This window comes from Anas platyrhynchos, chromosome 10 (genome assembly GCF_047663525.1).
Source record: "Anas platyrhynchos isolate ZD024472 breed Pekin duck chromosome 10, IASCAAS_PekinDuck_T2T, whole genome shotgun sequence".
Taxonomy (NCBI): domain Eukaryota; kingdom Metazoa; phylum Chordata; class Aves; order Anseriformes; family Anatidae; genus Anas; species Anas platyrhynchos.
Window position 1 is genome coordinate 14,006,373 of NC_092596.1, and position 19,756 is coordinate 14,026,128.

The 19,756-nt window shown below is 60.4% G+C and overlaps 3 protein-coding genes and 1 non-coding gene across 9 annotated transcripts; 1 reads left to right on the forward strand and 3 right to left on the reverse strand.

Moving 5' to 3' along the window:
* Positions 1 to 69: 69 nt before the first annotated feature.
* On the reverse strand, positions 70 to 7,877 carry LOC101800284 (mitochondrial fission factor homolog B). 6 transcript variants are annotated; one of them, XM_027465019.2, is made up of 7 exons: positions 7,491 to 7,877; positions 6,562 to 6,817; positions 5,987 to 6,153; positions 5,140 to 5,228; positions 4,105 to 4,266; positions 1,627 to 1,705; positions 70 to 1,450 (listed from the first exon to the last, which is right to left on the reverse strand). In XM_027465019.2, exons 1-7 carry the CDS (start codon positions 7,860 to 7,862, stop codon positions 1,319 to 1,321), a joined length of 1,257 nt encoding a protein of 418 aa, XP_027320820.1. In that variant the 5' UTR covers positions 7,863 to 7,877; the 3' UTR covers positions 70 to 1,318. The 6 variants fall into 6 exon arrangements, with proteins under 6 accessions (XP_027320820.1, XP_027320819.1, XP_012953111.1 ...); XM_027465018.2 differs by having other exon boundaries at positions 5,140 to 5,231; XM_013097657.5 differs by lacking the exon at positions 7,491 to 7,877 and adding an exon at positions 7,053 to 7,484 and having other exon boundaries at positions 5,140 to 5,231.
* Positions 7,878 to 8,213: 336 nt separating this feature from the next.
* Positions 8,214 to 13,983, reverse strand: PRRG3 (proline rich and Gla domain 3). Its single transcript, XM_027465023.3, has 4 exons — positions 13,878 to 13,983; positions 13,516 to 13,557; positions 10,676 to 10,836; positions 8,214 to 10,459 (listed from the first exon to the last, which is right to left on the reverse strand). Exons 2-4 carry the CDS (start codon positions 13,520 to 13,522, stop codon positions 9,926 to 9,928), a joined length of 702 nt encoding a protein of 233 aa, XP_027320824.1. The 5' UTR covers positions 13,523 to 13,557; positions 13,878 to 13,983; the 3' UTR covers positions 8,214 to 9,925.
* A 537-nt stretch (positions 13,984 to 14,520) lies between these two features.
* On the reverse strand, positions 14,521 to 17,880 carry LOC101801887 (uncharacterized). The gene is made up of 3 exons (XR_011811633.1): positions 17,482 to 17,880; positions 15,390 to 15,468; positions 14,521 to 14,819 (listed from the first exon to the last, which is right to left on the reverse strand). It is a non-coding gene; the product is annotated as an uncharacterized protein (transcript).
* A 207-nt stretch (positions 17,881 to 18,087) lies between these two features.
* On the forward strand, positions 18,088 to 19,544 carry CLDN2 (claudin 2). Its single transcript, XM_021271062.4, has 2 exons — positions 18,088 to 18,226; positions 18,342 to 19,544. Exon 2 carries the CDS (start codon positions 18,464 to 18,466, stop codon positions 19,157 to 19,159), a length of 696 nt encoding a protein of 231 aa, XP_021126737.1. The 5' UTR covers positions 18,088 to 18,226; positions 18,342 to 18,463; the 3' UTR covers positions 19,160 to 19,544.
* Positions 19,545 to 19,756: the final 212 nt, after the last annotated feature.

A 19,756-nucleotide genomic window follows, 5' to 3' on the forward strand; every position in this document is an offset into this window, starting at 1 on the left:
GAACGAACCTCACCCATCCCCACCCAGCCGGATACCACGATCAGGCTCCACGATGGCACCAGAGACACGTCCAGCACACAGAGTTTATTAAAATACGCATTTTATGGGTCAGTGGTTCCAGATTTAAACCAGGACATACACCTTATGTAGCAGTCACCTTCTATCCCCTCCAGCCCACCAATAATTACCCTCCGGGAACACCTACAGTCTGACCACCTCCAAATACTTCCAGCCTGACCACATCCCTGAGCTGCAAGCCACAGGAACCAGCTCAGCACCAGTAAATCCCAGCGCTCTCCTCAGCCCAGACACCAGCCACAGGTTCAGACCTGCAATTACTTGTGGGGCACCTATTTATCAGTGAGCGTCCACCTGCCAGATTTATGGTCACGGATGCTTGATGCAGTTGCAGGCAGGAAACACCTCAGCAGCCAGGTCTGTAAATAAGCTCCTGGGACATGCAGGTGACCTGCAGATCCAGCTACGATCATTTATAGGTGGCACAGAGAGGCCCTGTTGCCAAGACCAAGCACACAGGCACAGCTCCAGCAGATGTACTGCATGAACCACCGAGAGTCTCAAATCCCCCCCGAAGCCAGGTGTTCCTGGCCTCCAAGGAAGGCAAGGAGCAGCAGAGCTGTTGAACAGCACTTGTTTTTAGCTAAAGGGCATCTGGGCTGAGATTTCCCCTCACCTGTCTTGTTGCACCCTTGCTGAAATTGCAGCTTGGCAGCAGACCTGGGAGTGATCCTGCCCCCTGGCACCAGCAACCTAACAAACACCTACCTGCTGCCCAAACGGGCACTTTTCCACAGCCTGGCTGTTGTTACAAGGTGTAGAGTCACCACAGGGACATTTCCCATTCCAATCTCTCTGGGAAAAGGCCAAGCTTCTGGATAAGCCCAGAGCTCTGCAGTGCTGGCGGTCACTTTGGACCTGAACATTTGCAAACACGCTGCTGGGCGGCCTCCAGCGTGCTGAGAGCCCAGGAGATGGCACAGCAGGGGCTGCAGGGATGTGAGCACCCAGCTCCTCCACATCCACCCCTCCTACCTACTCCTACGCTCCTTGTCTCACCCCACCACCCCCCGACACCCATCTCCAGCTGCTGCAGCACCAGGTCCAGCTTCAGGGTTTCACTTCTCCCACCGCTGCTGCTAAAGAGTGGCACCTTGTCATCAGGGCCTGAAGGACATAGGTCCTGCAGGGCCTCCAGTGCAAAAAGCAGGTCAAGTTCAGAAGAAACACACGGTTTTACTGTTTGCAAGCAGGTGAGCAAGGATCTTCCCCTGCTCACGGTGGGCCGGGGCACAGAGAGTCATCTCCTCAGCCAGAGCCATGTGTTGACGAGGCAGGCGGAGATCAGCACGGAGTACACGATGGCCTCCTTCTGCTGCCAGGCGTTGCACTGCTCCTCCAGCACGCGCAGCCTCACCGAGATCCTCGTCAGCTGCAGGGAAAGCAGCGGGGCCATCAGCAGCCCTGCTTCTCCATGAGGAGCATCACCCAGGGCTGGCTTGGCAACGCCAGCAAATCGAGCCTGAGCAACAGATCCCTGGAGCGCCCTCATCCACCCTCTTGGGGCTTTCCCAGAAAACATCCACATCCCTCCACCTCCTTTCTCACCTGCTTTCTCATTGCTGCCATCTCAGCCGTGCCGACCTCCTCCAGGGAGCTCTCCAAGGCTGGGGCAGCCTCCTGGGGGCTGCGGGAGAAAAACAGAGATGCAAACACTGCTCGAGAGGTGCAATTATCTTCCTGCACACGTGGCACTGCCGCGGGGAGCCGAGCCATGCAGGCAGTGCATGCATGCCCAGGCCGTGCCAGCTGAATGCAGCTTCAGGAGAGAGGAAACAGCACTTGCACAGCATCTCCTGATTCCCTCTCACCCCCCATCATGCATTTTTACACCCCTCCACCATGCACCCCAGGGTGACCACGACAAAACATACAGCACATGCTACTGCAGCCAAGAGTAGAAACACATGCTGCTATTTCTTTAGAGGCCCAACAGAGAGAAAACACAATATTTACCCAGCATCCATTTTCTATAGCCAGAGGAATTCACTGAGGATTGGATAAATCAGAGTTAGAGCGAGACAGGCAGACACAGACCACACGGCCAATGCCAAACTGGAGGGATGGCATCATTTACGTCAGCGGGTGGGGATCCAGCTGGTGGGACGCAGCCACCAGCTGGGGGTACCTATCCGAACACGTGTCAGCGAGCAGAAAAGGGTCCTGTGTTTGCTGAGACGAGGATTTGCCCTCTCCCACGCCTCCCCCAAAAAGAAGTGTTGCTTTCTGCCCTCGTAGCAAATCTTGCTGGAAATGTAAATACGCATCCCAGCTGTGCAACACTTTCCCCATCCCTGCGAACACCGGGGCCACCCCTGGGACAAGCAGCTGCACTGGCAGAGGCTACGGATGAGCACCCCGGTGACACAGCCTTGCTCCAGGGCCCACAGCACCGAGCCACAAAATAAAAAAGGTGTACGGTGAAAAATCTGACTTGCCACGTTCAGTCTGCTGTTGCTGCCATCGTGGGCTAGTGTTACCTGAGCTGGTCTGTAAACCAAATATCCCCCACAGGCACTCGCTGACACGTTATGGGTTACCAGGTGGCAAACACCACTCCTCTGGGGACCTCACGAAGGGGGGTAATTTATTCCTGTTTGCAACCTGATACACATCTCACTGAAGGGAAGACAGTAAAGCACGCAGAGATCAAGGAATCTGCCTGAAAATACATTTATGAGATAATGCCTCCACATAATGTAGCCACGGTATAATACAAAAGCCATAACAGAAAGAAAATCCGATTTCCCCCAGCACAAAGCCATTAAAACTGGACACATTCTGCAGCTTTTAATTGAAAAATCCCAGTTGACACAGGTGGCCACCCTTTACAGTAGAGACTAGAAATTACCTCCCGATGACTCATACCCTTCAAGGGGTCACTGTCGTGGAAATATTCCAGTCTCCAGCCAAGGCCAGAGTTGTTGTTGGTTTTTTTTTAATACATATTTCAGGATAAACAAGTCAGCTCAGTGACTTTTTATTGCTGTTGTTGGGGGTATGAAAGAGACACCGTATGTGTTTGAAAAGATGCAAAGTACCAAGAGGAGGTGTTTCACGGTGCCTGGCTTCAAAAGGGAGATGGAGAGCTGGGGAGAGACTCAGGGCTCACCCCGCTGCGTTACAGCCCCTCCACAAGTTACCTCCTGCCGTGGTACCACAGCTAAAACTCCTCCATAGCTGACAGGAGGAGGGAGAAGGCGCTCTGTGGCCACTACCCAGACCAGATAGCATGGCCAGACTTTATTTAAAAGGCCACATTTGAAGATGTCCCTGCTTTTCAGTGTGTGCTGGCTGTCCCCTGGCAGTGCCTGCAGCTCTGCTCCAGCTGGGGAGGGAAGGAACGATGTGCCGGAGTGGCGCGGATGATGGATGCTCCCTCTCCTCCCTGTCTGCCTGGAGGTTTTGCTCAAGGAGAGTTAGAAGTACTCAGCCATCCCTCCGGACTGCTGGGTGCTCAGCAGCCTCACAGCACGTCCAGAGACATCGAGGTCACTGCAGACCTGCTCCAGCGAGTAGGCAGGCGTGCTGCCCCCCGGGAGATCCTACGGGCTGGGGACCTTGGTGCAGACAATTCACAGAAAAGGTTATTTTAACCTAGACACAGCCACTGGCGCTGAGAGTCTGCAGGAGAGTGTCTGGATTGGGCCATTTGTCCTGGATTTCGATTCCCTTCCCACACTTCTCCTCGTCAAGCATGCCGAAAAAGTAGCACCGCAGAGCAGCTGAGACCCAGCAGTGTCACGGGTGATGTTAGGTCACTCGGGGCAACCAGAGGAATGGTTTTAAGCCAAGCAGGAGGTGCGAGCCCAGCTGGGTTAGCGGGGTGCACCCAGCCCAACCACACCAGGCACCCAAAGCTGAAAGAATAGGCGAGGAGAAGAGACCAGGGCAGGCGTGCAGGAGCATCCTGTCCGTGTGGCTCCCATGAGGGTTACAAAGCTCAGGCCTGGCTGCTGCCTCTGCCAGGCAAAGGAAGGTCTGGGCAGAGCAGCTGGGAGGTGGCTCGGGATGAGCCCAAGTCACCTGGGTGGCGTCGGGTCTTGCAGGGAGCCCTGGACACGGTGGAAGAGCACCTGGCCCAGGAGGTACATGGTCTGGAAGATGTTCTGCACGGAGTAGATTCTGCCTGTCTCGGCGAAGAGGGGGAGCGGGGCGCTGCGAGCGGGCAGGGGGCACACGTCTGGCCTGGGGTGCACAAAAACCACGCCGGTTACTGCCTGGCTTCCAACAGCAAAACCAAAGGGTGCCAGGGCCCTTTGTCCCCGTGGCAGCTCCAAGCATCTCAGGGCAATGCCATCGGCAGCCAGACTTCCATATCACCAGGAGGGAGAAGCCCCTCCAGCAGCCCAGGCACAGAGGCAGTCTCTGGACTCCTCCAAAACCAACCACGGCTGCACGAGAAGCAGCATCACCATCACGTCTCCTGGACAGCCCTTGATTTCTTGATGGCTCTGCCCTGGATTAAGCTAAAGAATTTTCTCCACTAAATCCAGAGCCCAAGACTCACGAGGAAAGGACCAACTTAAACACTTTCCTGCTCACAGGGTGTGCTCAAAGAGCTGAAAAACAAAAGTGCTCTTAGCCCACCCAGGCTGTAAGGCACTGCAAGTTTCAACAGCCCATGTAGAAACTAAATCAAGCCCTGGCACCAGTGCTGGAGCAGGAGAACATGACAGAAAGCACTGGGAGGAAGATGGGAAGAGCTGGAGAGACTGGGACCAGCCAAAGAAGGGTCAGCACCGTCCTGGTGGCCCAATGGCCAGGCAAGGACCAACAGCACTGCTCCAAGCTGCAAGTGGGGACACGCTGCCCCGCGTGTCTCAGAGGGCAGCACATCACCCCAGGGACCAGCACAGCTGCCTTCCAATGCTGCCTGGCACGAATCCCTCCGTGCCAACACCAGAAACCACTTTCCTCTTAATCAGTTTCATCCAAGAGCGGGACCGGCCCTGATATGGATCCGCCACACCTCAGGGCACCAACAGGGAACATCGAAGCACCCCAAACCCAGGAGACGCTGCCCCTGCCCTCCCCAAACTGCTCTGGGTTCGTGCTCACCGCTCGTGGCGCGGGCCCGGGCTGTGCAAGGCCAGCTGGGTGTAGTCACTCGGAATCCTCTCCCGCCGTGATCTGCTGCTGCTGTGGCCCTGCTGGCATCAAACACAGCTGCGTTAGGGCAGAGCCTGCACAGGGGAAGCCCAGCCCCACACCCCAGGCAGTCTGCAGGGTGAGAACCCCGTCAGCACGAGGGAAATGCTCAGTGGCACTGCACAAGCCCCAGCCCGGCTAGATGATGCTGGAGCAGATGGGAAGATGTGCCCTGAGCAGGACAGGGTCAGCAAGGAAGGTGTATTCTGGAGAGAAAGACCTGAAGGTGATACATCCAGGATTGGCTCCTGAATTTTAGGGAGGTGAAAGCACTTGAGAAGGCAGAGCAGCAGCTCTAGCATTCAAAACAAGCCTCCCTCTACTCACAGTAGAGGCATCTCTTTGAATTAGTTTCCCACTAGGTTAAAATCTGCTTTCAACTCCAACCCCACAATCCTTTATGCTGCTGCGATGAAACAGCTCCATCTTACACTTCATCCAGGAGAAACAGTGATTGAAAAGGGATTTCAAAAGTACCAGAAGGAGGTTGCAGGGGACTGCATCTACTTCAGCCCAACTCCTGCTCATAAAATGCAGTAGATCTGGCTGAATTGATGACCCAGTGTGGGATTGTATACTGATTATGGTATAGGTACAGGTCCCACCATACCCTTGCAGCTAGCACCCTCTGTGGGGAGGAGGTAGCACACTGGAAAATGGCTCTGGCTTAGGCTGGTAACAGACCTCTAGAGCAAAACAACCGCTGGGATGCCCCCCACCACCAGCACAGGCAAGCCCGGTGCTCTCGGTACAGTACCAGTCGTCTGCGCTTCTGCGAGCTCGGTCTGGCTGCTACGTGCTGAAAAGGGATCTCCCCTGGAGCGGAGAGCTGGGCTGAGGAGTCTGCGGACGCGTGCCACACAACAGAGGGGACCTTCCTTTGCTGCTCCAGCAGGACAGGCCTCAGGCCGGCATCGGATATTTCTACAGAGAGGAGAGAGGGAAGCACTAAACAAACCTGAACGTGCCCCATCGTCCTCAGGGCAGGAGGGAGGAGGGATCCTCCCGTGTTGGAGAGCAAAATCACTGTGCAGAGTTAGCAGATATATATCAAAAGCCACATCCCACAGATACGAGTAGTGGGACAGCCTGGAGAGGTGAGGACTGAAAAGCAAATGAACACACCGCTCCAGGAAAGCAAGTCTGGGGAAATGCTCTTCAAAGCAGGGCCATATATCTCTGCATCTCAAAGCAGGGAGTCCACCAAAGACCAAGAGGGAGCTGTAAGAGATGTGGAGGGAGGGCTTTATAAAACAATCCTACCCCTAGAATATTAAAGAGCCTCACCAAACTTCAGCCACCCCAAAAAATAAAAATAAAAAGGGACATTACCTGCAAGAGAGATCCTCTCAGGGATGTGCATCCGAAAGGAAGGAGGCAGATCCTCGGCTGCGGGCTCCTCGTCCACAGGGCTGTAGCTGCCCGCCACCTTCAGCCTGTTGGGGACCTGCATCCTCTGATTGATGGCTTCAGTGAAGAGCAGGTCACAGCGGGCTCGGTCCAGTCCCCAGAGCGGCCACATCTTCTTGGTTTTCCTCAGCTCGCTGCCAGCACCTGCCCACGGCCACGCGGGATGAACTGGAGGGGCCTGGGGTTAAAGAAAGGAGAAAGGGGAGAGAGAAAGCAGCAGGTCTTCAAAACCGGCACCTGCATGGGGACAAGGCTCTGTAACAATCATTGTAAGGCAGCTAAACATGGGCAGAAACAGCGATAAAGGCAGCTCCCGTGGGCTTTCCACCCAGAAGTAAAGGTTTTTGGGAACACACTGTTGCGTTCACACACTTTAGAGGAAAAACGAGATTTTCTAAAAACAAACCACGTGCTTTGGCGATGAAATCCCAGGCTACCACGGGAAGACCTGAGGACTAAACTGTCCTCACACAGCCCCCAGTCCGGTGGGAGGGGGGATTTAATCCTGGGGCTGCCCCTAAAGGCACCGACCCCACAGGGGAAAACTGCGTGGGGCACCCAGCCCCCTGCCAGCTGCTGCAGGGAGGGGAAGGCTCTGAGTGTCTAAGCCACTAGGGCCAGAAAAAAATAAATAAAAGCTGTCAAAATCCGCCCGAATAAAGCGCTTAAGGGGCCGGGTTCCCCTTCCCGGCCTCAATTCCCCTTCCTTGCCCGGCGGAGAGGCTGTGGAGGCCGCCCCCCCCCCCTCCCTGCCCGCCCCGCTGGGTGCCGGGGGCAGCTCGGGGCGGAGCCGGGGGGCCGCTTTTAGGATTTATTCTTTTATTTTTTAGCCCTTTCAGCCATTTCCCAACCTGGAAGCAGCAGCTCTTCCTGCCCGGCCGGCCGGAGGGAGGCGGGACGCGGCCCTGCCCCTTGGCAGCCTGCCGGGGCTCGCTTAAAGCCGCCGCCGGGCGCTGCTTCCCCGCCACAGGCGACAGGCGACAGGCGACAGCCACGACCCCCGGGCACCCTGCTGCTGTGGGACCCCAACCCAGCCCCAGAAGGTCCCCACAGCCCCCCAGTTTCTGCGGGGAAGCCGCAGAGGCTGCGGCTGCCCGGCCCTGAGTTGTGCCTGAGCAGAGCCCTTCTGCCTCAGCGCAGGCTGTGGCGATGAAAATATCAGTTTGGGATGAGCGGTGGGCTTCAACGCTGCTGAGTGGGGACGGAGAGCAAGGCCTGGCCATCCAAATCCAGTTTTGAAAGGGCTTAAAATAAATCCCAGGCCGCCCTAGGCTTGCTATTTAAAGGGGATTATCTCAGAGGGTTGGGAGTGCGCAGAGGAACGCAGTGACGAGCCCTGTGCCCGAATCCCCTCCTGGCCTTTGGGAAATCCCTCTGCACATCCCACAGGACGGCCTCCAGCTCCCCCTGCCCGATGTGGGGTGCCGTTCCCAGCCCCACAGCTGCACACCCCAATCTCCACCCCACAGAGGACTTGTTTGGGGGACCTCGGTGCCACCACCCCACAGCCGCCTCCATCGCCCCGCATCACCCCCGTCCCCGTTTGGGGAAAATAAATCACCCCGTGCCACTCGGACAGTGAGGGTTTTTTAATAAATAACCTTTTTGCACAGAAATATACCAAGTTTTACAGAATACAAACCGCAAGGAGAATGACCACACATCAAAGACAGAGGATCCCAGAGCTCCCCTCTGTCTCCCTCTGGTCTTTTCCAGCTCTGACCCTGGCGCTCGTGCCAGGTCCTCCTGCAGCCCCCACACACACCACGGCCAAAAGGCAGCGTGAAGGCTGGGGAAGGGACGAGGTGCCGGCAGCCACAGCCCCCGTGGGCGTGTGTCCTGCCCCAAAATCAGCCACACTGGGCTGAGGGACCTGCTGCGAGACAGCGCTGGGACCCAGCGGGGCACAGGCGGCCTTTCGGTGCTGGTGGAGAGCGGTGCTGGGGTAAACCCCACGGGGTGGCAGTGCTGGGAGCTTCTGGGCTGTGCTGGGGGGCTGGTGAGCCCCCTTCACAGCCCGTCAGACATTACTGGGAAATTATAGACGTCAGTGGACAGCCACGCTGTGTGGACCCCAAAAGTGGTTGCCTAGGAATAGGGAACGAGCTGGTCCCACAGCAAAGCACGTGGCTGTGCCCTGTCTGGGCACCAGGACCACCAAGGGGTCAGGCACAGCGGGGTTCAGCCCTGCTCCTGTCCCACCAGCACGTCCTCCACACCACAGCCACCGCCACCATGTGCTGTGCCCGCCAGAGCGGCTTGGAGGACAGTGGGGTCTCAATTCCCCCACCTGCTCTGGAGGAAAAGAGCCCCAAAGAGCGGGACGGAGAGGTTTGGGGCAGGCAGAGGGGAGGTTTGGCACGTCCACAGCCTCCTGGTGCCTGCATGCCACCTCTGGGGCAGGCACCAGGCAGGCCACCTCCAGGAGGAAAGAGCATCCCCACTGCTTAAAGTCCTGCGAGCACCTTTGGTGGTTCCCAGGTGACTTACCTCTCCAACAAGACCACCAGGAGCCTTCCTCAAATTCCAAGGGGATCTGGGAGATCATAAATCACCTCCCTGACAGCTCCCTCCCCCTTCTCCCAACAGCAATCACCACTGCAGGCACCGCAGGAAGGGATGGGCTACCCGCTCCCACCAGGCAGCAAACACACGAGGGAGGCACTTGCTCCCCAGCCACAACCCGGGGGACAGGCAGAAATCAGCACCACCCCTCCTGCATCCCTGGCCCCTAACGAGAGCACCGAGGAGCAAAACAGGACCCGGCGAGGATTGCGGTCGCAGCACATCACGAACCAGCCCTGCTGACTCGGGCACGGAAAGGACCGACTCCAACACCAGCACCGCACGTGCCCCAGGTCCGTGAGCTGGTGTGCGCGCAGGGTAAGGCTGAGCAGAGCCCCGGGGAGGCAGTGAGGCTGTTTTAATCGTGGGAAATGTTACGTCTGAGGGCAAGTGAGGAAATCAAATGCACCATGGGGAGACCCCCGCGTTGAGCCAGGAACAAGCTGCTGCTCTGCCCTGGCTGCTGCAGCACTTCTGTGAGCGGGGAGCGAGGCGAAGGAGACAGCTGGTAAACCTCGGAGCCATCCCCACATCCCATCCTCGCCCTGCCTGGGGACAGCTGGTTTTGGTAAGGAGGGTAAGGCTACTGTGTGATGGCACCAAGTGACGGTACGAGTGAGATGGGGATGCCAGCTGGCACCTGGAGGGGGTCCCGGGCACGGCAAGGGGTGAGGGGTGAGTGAGCGTGAGTGTGGGAAGAGGCAGCGGGAGCGCAACCCCGCTATTTGGCCGCAGTGGGGGCAGCAGCCACGATCTCTTCGTATTTTGGCGGTGGGTCGCTGTAGGAGATGCTGGTCTCCTCGCTGCTGCTGCTGCTCTCTGGCTGCCCCGTCACCTCCTCATAGGAGGGCGGAGGGGTGGCACTGGACAGTCTGGAGAGGACGGAGACCGAATGCTCCGGCGGGCAGAGGGTGCCATCCTGCTGCGGGGCGCCTCCTGCTCTGCCATCCCCAGCCCCCCGGCTGCTCGCTTCTCGCTGGTTTTCTCCTTGGCTTTGCGACCGCTCCCGGTACACCATGACCCTGGGGAGGCTGCGGCCCGTTCGGCTGGCCAGGTAGCGGTTCTGGGCGTAGGAAGGGCGGTGGCGGGTGGCCTTCTGCAGCTGGCACCTCCAGATGATGAAGAGGGCGATGACGATCAGCAGGGCCACTCCCAAGAGGGGCACCACCACGTACATGGCGTCTGAGCGCTCTGTGTTGTGCCCGGGGTCCTTGACAGAGTAGACGGAGTTGGTGTAGCCCTTCCAGAACTCCATCTGCAGCGGGAAGAGAGAAGGAACCGTTGTGTGCTGGCACAGGGAACGAGCAGCCCCTGACCATCCCCAGGCCCCAAAAAGAGGCAGAGGTTTCTTGTCTGCCTCGCAGCACCCTCAGCGGGGCTGTGAGCCACTCTGCCACCATCCGAGCCACACGTGGGACCCAGCTGGAAGCACCTCACGCATCCAGCGAGGAGCAGGGGGGCACAAACTCACCGTCTTCTCCTTGTTCTCGAACACTTCCTTGACCTCCTCATAGCTGCAGACCTCCTCGATGCACTCCCGCTCGATGGTGCCCTGCCGAATCTCCTCCAGGAAGCCATTGGCTCGGGGAAAGCGCTTCAGGACCGAGTGGGCATTCCTGGCCCCCAGGAACACTGCAAGACACAAGGCACAGATGCTGAACAGAGACAACCCCACACCTGGCCTCTGCCCAGCCGGGCTTCCCCACCTGTGGGGCTGCAAGCACGGGATTTAGGGGGAACAGGCACCCCAACCACCACCCAGCCCCGAGCTGCAGCTCAGGGTGCCCGCTGAGACAGGGCACAGCCAGCGGGGAGCTCCTGGGGGCTGCCCAGAGACACACAGCACCAGGAATGTCCTTCCACGAGGGCAGAGCTGGGGAGGAACACGGGCACCCCAAAGCAGCAGAGCCCCCTGGCACTGCTCCAAAGTCCTTTGCCTCTCAGAAGAGGCAGGCCAGGGGCCAAGCAGATCTTCAGCAAAGCAGAACCCCAGGAGCTGGCCACCACAGCCAGACCCAAGCAATGACTTGGGGCCAGTGCCTGCCCACCCAAAGCTCAGGCTTTAGGAGGTCGTTCTGCACACCCAGGGACAGCACGGGGATCGTGAGCCACACCCTGAACGGGGCTGAGCAACCTCTCCTCATGCACGGCACCACAGAGCACATGCTCACCAAGCCATCAAACCCAACGTTCATTAGCAGCCTTTCACCAGAGAGATTGACAGGTTCCCTTCTGCTCCATCTTCCCTTCATCCTGCTTCTCAAACGAGGCAGCAAGGTGGTTGTGAGACAATTTGTAAATGTCAAGGCAGGGACAGAGTAAGCAGCTACTACGGTGCCGTGCCGTGCTTGGATACCGTGCTCCCGTTGTGCTGTGTAGGTGCATTTTCTCCCCTGTGATTTATTAATGGCCTGCTCCAGTGAGAGAGCTTGCAGAGGGCTGAGCCACTGAGGTGTGAATGAAGAACAGCATGAATGATGTGAGTCAGAGACTTTCCCTTCAGAATCGACTTTATTATGCCTTTTTTTTTTTTTCTAAATAACAAGGACAACCAAAAAAAGCATCTTCAAGAGGAACAGAAGGCATCTCGCAGGAGGGCAGGGACCAGCTTGCCTTGGCTTTCCCAGTCAAGGAGCGCTGTCCTGGCTGAAGAGCGAGCGGGTTGGCAGGCCAGCCTTCTCTTGAGCCTCTCCAGAAATAGAAGAAATTTTACAAAGATAGTATCTGTCCTGCAAACGTCCTGTCTTTCCGTGGAGAAGTCCGGCCTCACCTCCTTGAGCTTCTTTCTGGCTTCCTCAGCACCCCTTGGAGCAACGAGCTTGGCGGCAGATCTCACTTGCAGGTTCTCCATCCCCGCAGATACCACTTGAGCCCTTCCCTGCTCTGCTGAACTGGCCACTAGGACAGAAATAAACACAGACACACAGACAGGCAGGTATCACGAGCAACGTCCCAGCTGACAGCACGCTGCCATGGAGGCATGTGCCTCTTCCCACCGCTCATCTCCCTCAGGGACCCAGAAATGCCAGGAGAGCAGAAACTAAGTCATCGCTCCCTCCTCTTTTACGTGCAAAGTGCTAACAGCAGAGCAGGAAAAACAACATCCTTCAGGAAACAGGAGCCTTGCAAACTCCTACAAGCAGCCTGGGTTCCCCAGCCCACACAAAAAGCCCAGCAGGGGCTGCACTGCCTCCTCGTGCCTCTCCAAGCCTCCCCACACCAGTGGGAGCACCGGTGCCCAGGAAAGATTGGAGCTTTAGGCAGGGGGAGCAGGAGCTCGCTGCCATCCCCGCTGGGTTTCCTAAGGAACTGCTGGCCCCTGGCGGCAGGCAGGCTGGGCCGTGCCTCTACCCACAGCCCTGGGGAACCCCAGAGCTGCTCCCTGCAGGAGGACACACGGCTGCAGCCCTGGGACACTGGGAACGTGCTGACCACCACGCAGCACTCCTGCAGGTGACAGCCCTCCAGGTTAGCACAAACGGGACCACTCGGCAGGGGGCACTGCCACCGCACGGGACACCTCCCAGGGGCAGCAAGTGCTGCTAAGCCAGCACCCAAGCTCTGGGAGGGAGAAAGGGCAGCAGGGCAGGGAGCCGGCTGGGTACCCTCCTCGTTAGGGCAAGGTTAAAACCGCCTTTTAGAAGCACTGCTTAGGGCAGAACTTTTCTGATGATCTCTGCTGCATCCCCCACCTAGCAGAGAGCAGATAAAAAAAGGAGACGTACCTGTCATGCTGGAGTCCTCCTCCTCCTGCCCAGCTTGGACACGGCCTCCACCTTCACAGCCGGCTCCGGCGACACCCCGAGCAGACCCCGAGATCCCAGCCACATCTCCAGCATCTCCAGGCCAGTCCCTGCGGCCACCAGCCCCAGCTGGCCACAGCTGCCAGGCACGGGCTCCTTTGGATGCCAACACACAGCGTGCCCCAGCAGGGCTGTGCTACGCAGCTGCAGCAGCTCTGGGAGTGCAGAGCCACAGTGCCCCTGGCCACGAGGGCTTCAGGACAGCGTGGCACCAGTCACGGGCCACCAAAAAGCCTCAGGGAGGGCTGCAAGCTTAATGGGAATAAAGAAACGCTGCAGCACGCGGGCACTCCTGGGGAGGTCAGCCCTGCTGCACCTCCTCTCACCTCCCACCTTGCGCAGAGAGAGGCACAAGGCAGGCTGGACCTCAGACCACGTTCAGGGACAGCAGCCACAGCATCCGAGCCCCAAAAAAACAGCCCGGGCAGCCCTTTGCTTGCGAGCTGCCCGCGGAGCACTGCCCTTCTCCCCTCCAGCACCACTGCCACCTGCAGCGGGGGACACTTACTTGCCATGCTGCCTCACTCGGCTACAGGGAGCTCCCACCTACCTGCAGGGGAAGAAAAATAAATAAATAAAATAAAAAAATAAACCAAAGGGGAGAGTCGGTGGCAGCTCACGCTGCAGCCCAGCAGCCCCAGCCCTGCCCAACCCGGGCCAGCCCCGTGCCAGCCGCCAGCCGGGCGCTACCTCTGCGAGCCAGGAACCCCCCCACCAAGTAAACCAGGCCCAAGCTGCAACCGTGCCAAGCTCCTGGCTTTATTGGGGTGCTCGGAATTAACAGAATTAATTAACAGAATTAGGGGGGCGCCGAGAAACGGCCCCGGATCCGCGTCCCCCCCCCCCCTTCCTCCCTCCCCCGGCCCGTACCTCATGGCGGCCCCGCGCCCCGCCGCCGCCGCCGGGCAGGAGGGATGCGGCCGTAAGCCCCACCCCCTCGCCGCCCCCGCCCAATCGCGTCCGCCCGCACCGCCCCCCCCTCCTCCTCCCGCCCCTGCCATAGGTGGGTGGGGCGAGGGGGCGGGGCTTGCTGCCGCTGAGGACGCTGGGAGTTGTAGTCCCGCGGTGGGGCTGCGAGCCCTTGAGGGGGGGCACCCACAGGGCGGCTCCGGGCCCCCGCGGAGCCTGGGGGCGGCCGCTCGGGGCGCTGGGCTCACGCCTGGCCCTGCAGCGGGGCTGCCCCTGTGGTGCTTATGGCCCCTGTGGTGTTCACAGCCCCTGTGGTGTCATGGCCCCCACCCATCTGTGGTGTTCACAGCCCCTGTGGTGCTCACAGCTCCTGTGGTGTTCATGGCCCCTGTGGTGCCCATGGCGCCCGTCCCATCCTCCATCCCCACACCGCTCACGGCCTCGCCCTCTCCATCCCCACGCCACGCACGCCATCCTCACACCGGCCGCACCGAGCCGGCTGCTGGCAGCAGGGAGCCAGCCCCAGTCACAAGCACAGCACCCCCAGCATCGCCCTCCTCTTCCTCCTCATGGTCCTCATCATCCTCATCCTCTTCATCCTCCTCCTCCTCCTCCTCCTCGCTGCCCGAGTCGTCGTACAGGCAGAGCGTGGCCTGCACGGGGAAGTTGCGCAGCAGGCTCTCCCCCACGCCATACAGATAGTCGAAGGACTTGGACCGGGGCCACAGCAGCCTGTGGGGGGAGATGGGTGATGGATGAAGGCCTCTGCCCCCCACTGCCCGCCGCCCTCGGGCACGGCAGGGGCATGGTGGCGGGGCCGTACCTGACCGGGTGGTGGAAAAGCATCAGCGCCTTGCTGGGGTTGCCATCCCCCGACACATCTGCCACGTCCAGAGGCTGGGCCTGAGGAGACAGAGCCGGGGTGGGAGCTGCCCCCGGGGCTCCTGCTGCCATGGTGGGGGTGGCAGCAGGGGCATTTCTCCCATTTCTCTCCCCTCAGAGCAGGATTACACCTCACAGCCCCCATGCAGAGTCCCTATGGGGCCAGGCTCCTCCCAACCCTTCTTTTCCTCACTCCTCTTCCACCAGGATTTAGGTCCCTGCGCTCCCACAGAGGAAGCTGGCACCTAAACCCCAGACAAGGGCCTTTTGCCAGAGTAATCCCCCCCGCTGTGCCCAGGCGCCCCGCTAACCCCCTGAGGAATGCCCGCCGGGCCGGGAACAGGCGTCCCTTTGAGGCCCCCACAGAGCAGCCATGTGCCCCAGAGAGGTGCTGTGCTGGGGGACGTGGGTGCCAAGGGTGTCCCCTTCTCACACAGCCACCCCCACACAGGCTCCAGCTAGCTCTGGCTGGGGGCAGAAGGGATGTCAGGGTGAAGGGACATAGGGGTGAAGGAGTGCGGGGCCATCAGGCTGCTTTTCTGCCTTTTTTTCTGGGAAAAGGGGAGCCCCAGCAGGGAGCCCAGCACTCACAGTGTCCGTCCGTTCCCTCTGCCGCCCGGTCACCTCCTCCTCCTCTCGGGGCAGCCACGGTCTCCAGAGAGGCAGGGGCCTGGGTGAGGACAGCAGCTTGGTCACAGTGGCTCTGCACCCCCAGTGCCGGGGTCCCCAGCCGAGCCAGGAGCAGCGCAGCCTTCACCCAAACCCAGCCAGAGCCCACCCGCCCCGACCCAGGCAGGCAGCACCCAAGGTACCTTCCCCTCTGCTCCAGCCCCGGGGCTGGGTGAGCACCATCCCGGGGCACCGGCAGGCAGCGGGGAGGCAGGCAGCAGGCAGCAGCTTCCATATGGGCAGCAGCGTGTCCCCTCCAAGGCTGCGAGCCCTTGGCAAGGATGCTTTTATAGCCCTGCCCCGGCCAGGGACTCGCAAATTCTTCAGGGCAGGGGAGCGCGGGGCTGGGGGCAGCAGTACGGGTGTGAAATTTGTCCCAGTTGTGTAAACAGAGGGCTGGGGGGGACTGGGAGCGGGGTGCTGGGAGCTCCGGTGGAAAAGCAAAACACAGAAGGGAAAAGTTAGACACCGTTTGTGAGAAAATCACCAGGGGCACCAGGGGGGCAGCGGAGGAGGGCAGAGACAATTAAGGAGGATGATTAAGTGCTCCTTGTAGCCGTTTGCATAAGGGAGAGGGGATTTGGGAAGGGCTCAGGAGTGCTGGGGCATCACGGTGGCGTGCGATGGGCATGGTGGGGGCAGCGTGATGGGCTGAGCACAGAGCAACCAGGGTGAAAGGATGCTCAGGAGAGGACGGGGGGAAGACAGAAGGCAGGGGGTGACACAGTCCTGCCCAGGTTTGTACCCCCCTGGCACCGCTACATGCCCTGACCCCCTGTAACGCCCCTGTCCGGGCACTCGAGGCAAGGTGCTGCTGGCGGACAGGTCACCTCCTGGTCCTGGGAGAGTTTCAGTTTGGGACAAGGAAAGAAAATAGCAAATGGTCCCTGCTGTAGCTCTGCCAGTGTCCAAACACTGGCCGGACCTGGCCGGGCTCCGAGTGCAATTTGTCACCGGGGGCCCCCCCTGCCCTTCTCCATCTGCGGCAGCCGGGGAGCGGGAGGGGGCACGGCGCGAGCGCAGCCCTCATTACCGTCCCATTTGCTCCTCATTTGGGCCAGGAGCCTTGTGATAACAAACCCCGCGGAGCACGAGCAGGGCCGGGGAGTTCAACCTGCCAGCAGCGGGCACGCAGCCCAGCACGGATCAGACCTGGGCACAAGATGAAACCAGCAGGCACCCGTCGCTGGGGGTGCCGGGGTGCCACGGGACACCTCGCCTCCTGCCCGCTGCACTGCCCCACAGCAGCTCCCAGGGGCTGCTGAGCCCCACAGGCAGCGACAACCCCGATGTGTCCCCTGCCAGCCGGGCATCGCCACTAAAGGTGAAGGTTCCCGGGAGCCCACAGGGCGAGGGAGGAATTTGGCTCTCTGTCCGCAGCTGGTTCTCCTCCTCGCTCTGCTCCCTTCGCTCCCCCCCTGTGCCACAAGCCCCCCGCAGCCTGGCATCCCAAGCCACTTAGGCAAACCCTGATAATTAATAGAAAACACGCCAAACAAGGCAGCCCAGCTCCCCAATCCTTCCTGATGCCGAAAGGGTTTAATTCTGATCTGCAATAAGCCTCTGATCCCGGCTGAGATTTGTAGATGGATTTTGCAAAGCCGCCGCGAACAACTCGCGGTCCCTGATCCCTGGGTCCCCGGCCACTCGTCCTGCCCCACCGAGCCCCCTCTGGTCCCGTTCGCCTGCAGCCTCCCTCGGCCCCGCATCCCCAGCCACCTCCGTAAGTACCAAGCCCTCGCCTGCCTCAGTTTGCCAGCCCCACGAGGGTCCCGGGGTGCTAATTTAGGAGCAGCAGCCCTAAGACGGAGCAGAGGGGCTGGTTAGTGCCTGGGAAAGGAGACAGGAGCGAGGGAACTTTGGGAGCAGACCTCGGAGGTGCTGCAGGGGCTGCACCCTCAGCCGGCAACTTTCCCAGGGCGCGAGGCCAGTGGCCGGGCGGCACCGTGTGGTTTGGCGTTTCGCAAGAACCGCACCAGGGGGAATTTTGAAACAAGGTGAAGGGAAAACAAACCTGCGCCTGCCAAAACCCTGCTGCCCGCTCCAAGGTGGGGAGGGGAAACTCCCACCATGGCACCAGCACCCCTGTGGGGAGCAGGGGCTGCACCCCACGGCAGGACGGGTCACCCCGCTGTGCCCGGTGTGTTTCTGTCCTCCACGGGTCTCTGGGCTCTCCTGGGGACACAGGTGTCACCGGCACCTGCCGTTCCTCCCTGTCACCGTGCCATGGAAGAGCTGGCAGCCAAAGTTCAGCCTCGAGAGCGCATCTTCTTGTCCCAGCCCCGCTGGAGCGCAGGGCGGGCAGGCAGCAGCAGGAGCTTTAAGTGAGCCCCGATGGCACAGGAGCAACCCCCTGCCTCTGGTGGGGAAGCCTCGGGGGGTCACCACCCAGATCTCCACCGGCAGGTCCCAAACACACAGCACGCAGCTGCAGCTTTTTGGCTTTTTCCCTCCGGACAGCGGAAGATAAGGATTAGCTGAGCCTGCAAAAGCAGCTTGAGGCACGCGTAGCAGCGAAGAAATATTTCCATCCCATACAACACGGGGGGGGGGGGAGGAAGAGGCAGGGGGGGAGGCTTGCACCAGGAGACGCTGCTCTCCCTGCCCTTGCACCTCCTGGTCCCGTGGGAGATGGCCCCGCGGGGCCGGGCGGGCTCCCCATCCCTGCCCACGGCCGCGGCAGCAGGGAGAGCTTTGGCGTCCTGCCCGGGCAGCGCTGCTCTGCCTGCCTCTGAAGCTTGCCTGGGAAGATAACAGAGGTGAAAGGGTGCTTGGCGCGGCTCCACGGGCTCGGGTCAATCGTTAATCGGGGAGGGATTGCTCTCCACTCTTGCAGGTAACCTCTCCTCCCCCCTTGCTCCCACCCACACGCAGGGCCCGCACAAAACTGGCGCCCAGGGGAGTGGGGCGAAGGCTCGGCCTGGAGAGAGGAGCCGCCAGCGGGGCCATGGCAAGGTAAGCGCACGGGAGGAGGACAGGTGACGCCCGGCCCCACCATGGTGTCCATGGGGCTCCAGCTGGCCGGCTACACCATCGCCTTCCTGGGCTACGTGGGCACGCTGACGACCACGCTGCTGCCCAGCTGGAAGATCAGCTCCTACATCGGCTCCAGCATCGTGACGGCCGTGAGCTTCACCAAGGGGCTGTGGATGGAGTGCGCCACGTACAGCACGGGCATCACGCAGTGCGACATCTACAGCTCCATGCTCAACCTGCCCTCCGACGTGCAGGCGGCCCAGGCCCTGATGGTGAGCTCCTGCGCTGTCTCCTCCCTCGCCTGCCTGCTGGCCGTGGCCGGCATGAGGTGCACCGTCTTCGGCCAGGGCTCGCCGGGCAAGGACCGCGTGGCAGTGGTGGGTGGCGTGGCCTTCGTCCTCGGGGGGCTGCTCTGCTTCATCCCGCTGGTGTGGAACATCCACGTGGTGCTGCGGGACTTCTACAACCCCATCCTCCCCGACAGCACCAAGTACGAGATGGGGGAGGCTCTGTACTTGGGCATCATCTCCTCCTTGTTCACCCTCATCGGTGGCTTCATCCTCTGCGCCTCCTGCCCGTCGCGGGACTCGCCGGTCGCCTACTCCAACGCCTACCCGTCCCGGCTGCTGGCAAGCAAGAGCCCCCAGCCCTCCGTCAGCCCGACACACAAACCCAAGAGCGAGTTCAACTCCTACAACCTGACGGGATACGTGTAGCGGCGGCGGGGCCCCTGCCTGGCTCCTCTCCCAGCTCCCCCAAACGCCTGGGCTGGCAGCAAGGGAAGGCAGAGAGAGGAGAGGACGCGGGGGCACTCCCTCTGCTCAGCCTGGTCAGGTTTTGACTCTGGTCACTTTGACTGCTCAGAAACCCCGGCTGACGGTGAAGGACCCTGAACCTGGCTTCTGTTCCCACCGTGGTGCCGCCAGCCTGCAGGAGCTGCCCCCGTGGGACAGTGACTCTGTGCCCCTCCCAGAGCTCACCCGCTGCCACGGAGGGGTTGTGGGGGGATCCGGGCACCCCCAGGGCCCTGAATCACTGCGGGAGGCGGGTCTGGGCGCAGTGTTGATTTCAAAACGATGTCGCAATAAATCTGTGTTTCTAGCTAGGCTGTGACTGAGCTTTCCTCCGGCACCAGGGGGCCAGGAGCCCCCCAGTACCTCACCTGGCAGGGTGGGCTGCGGCGGGGCTGTGCTGGCCTGCCCGGTGTCTGTCACGCACAGGGAGCCCCATCCCTTGCTCTGGGTCTTACAGGAGACAAGAAATAAAACACAGCGGGGGCTCGCAGGCGGGTTCTGAGCCCAGGGGATCCCTGC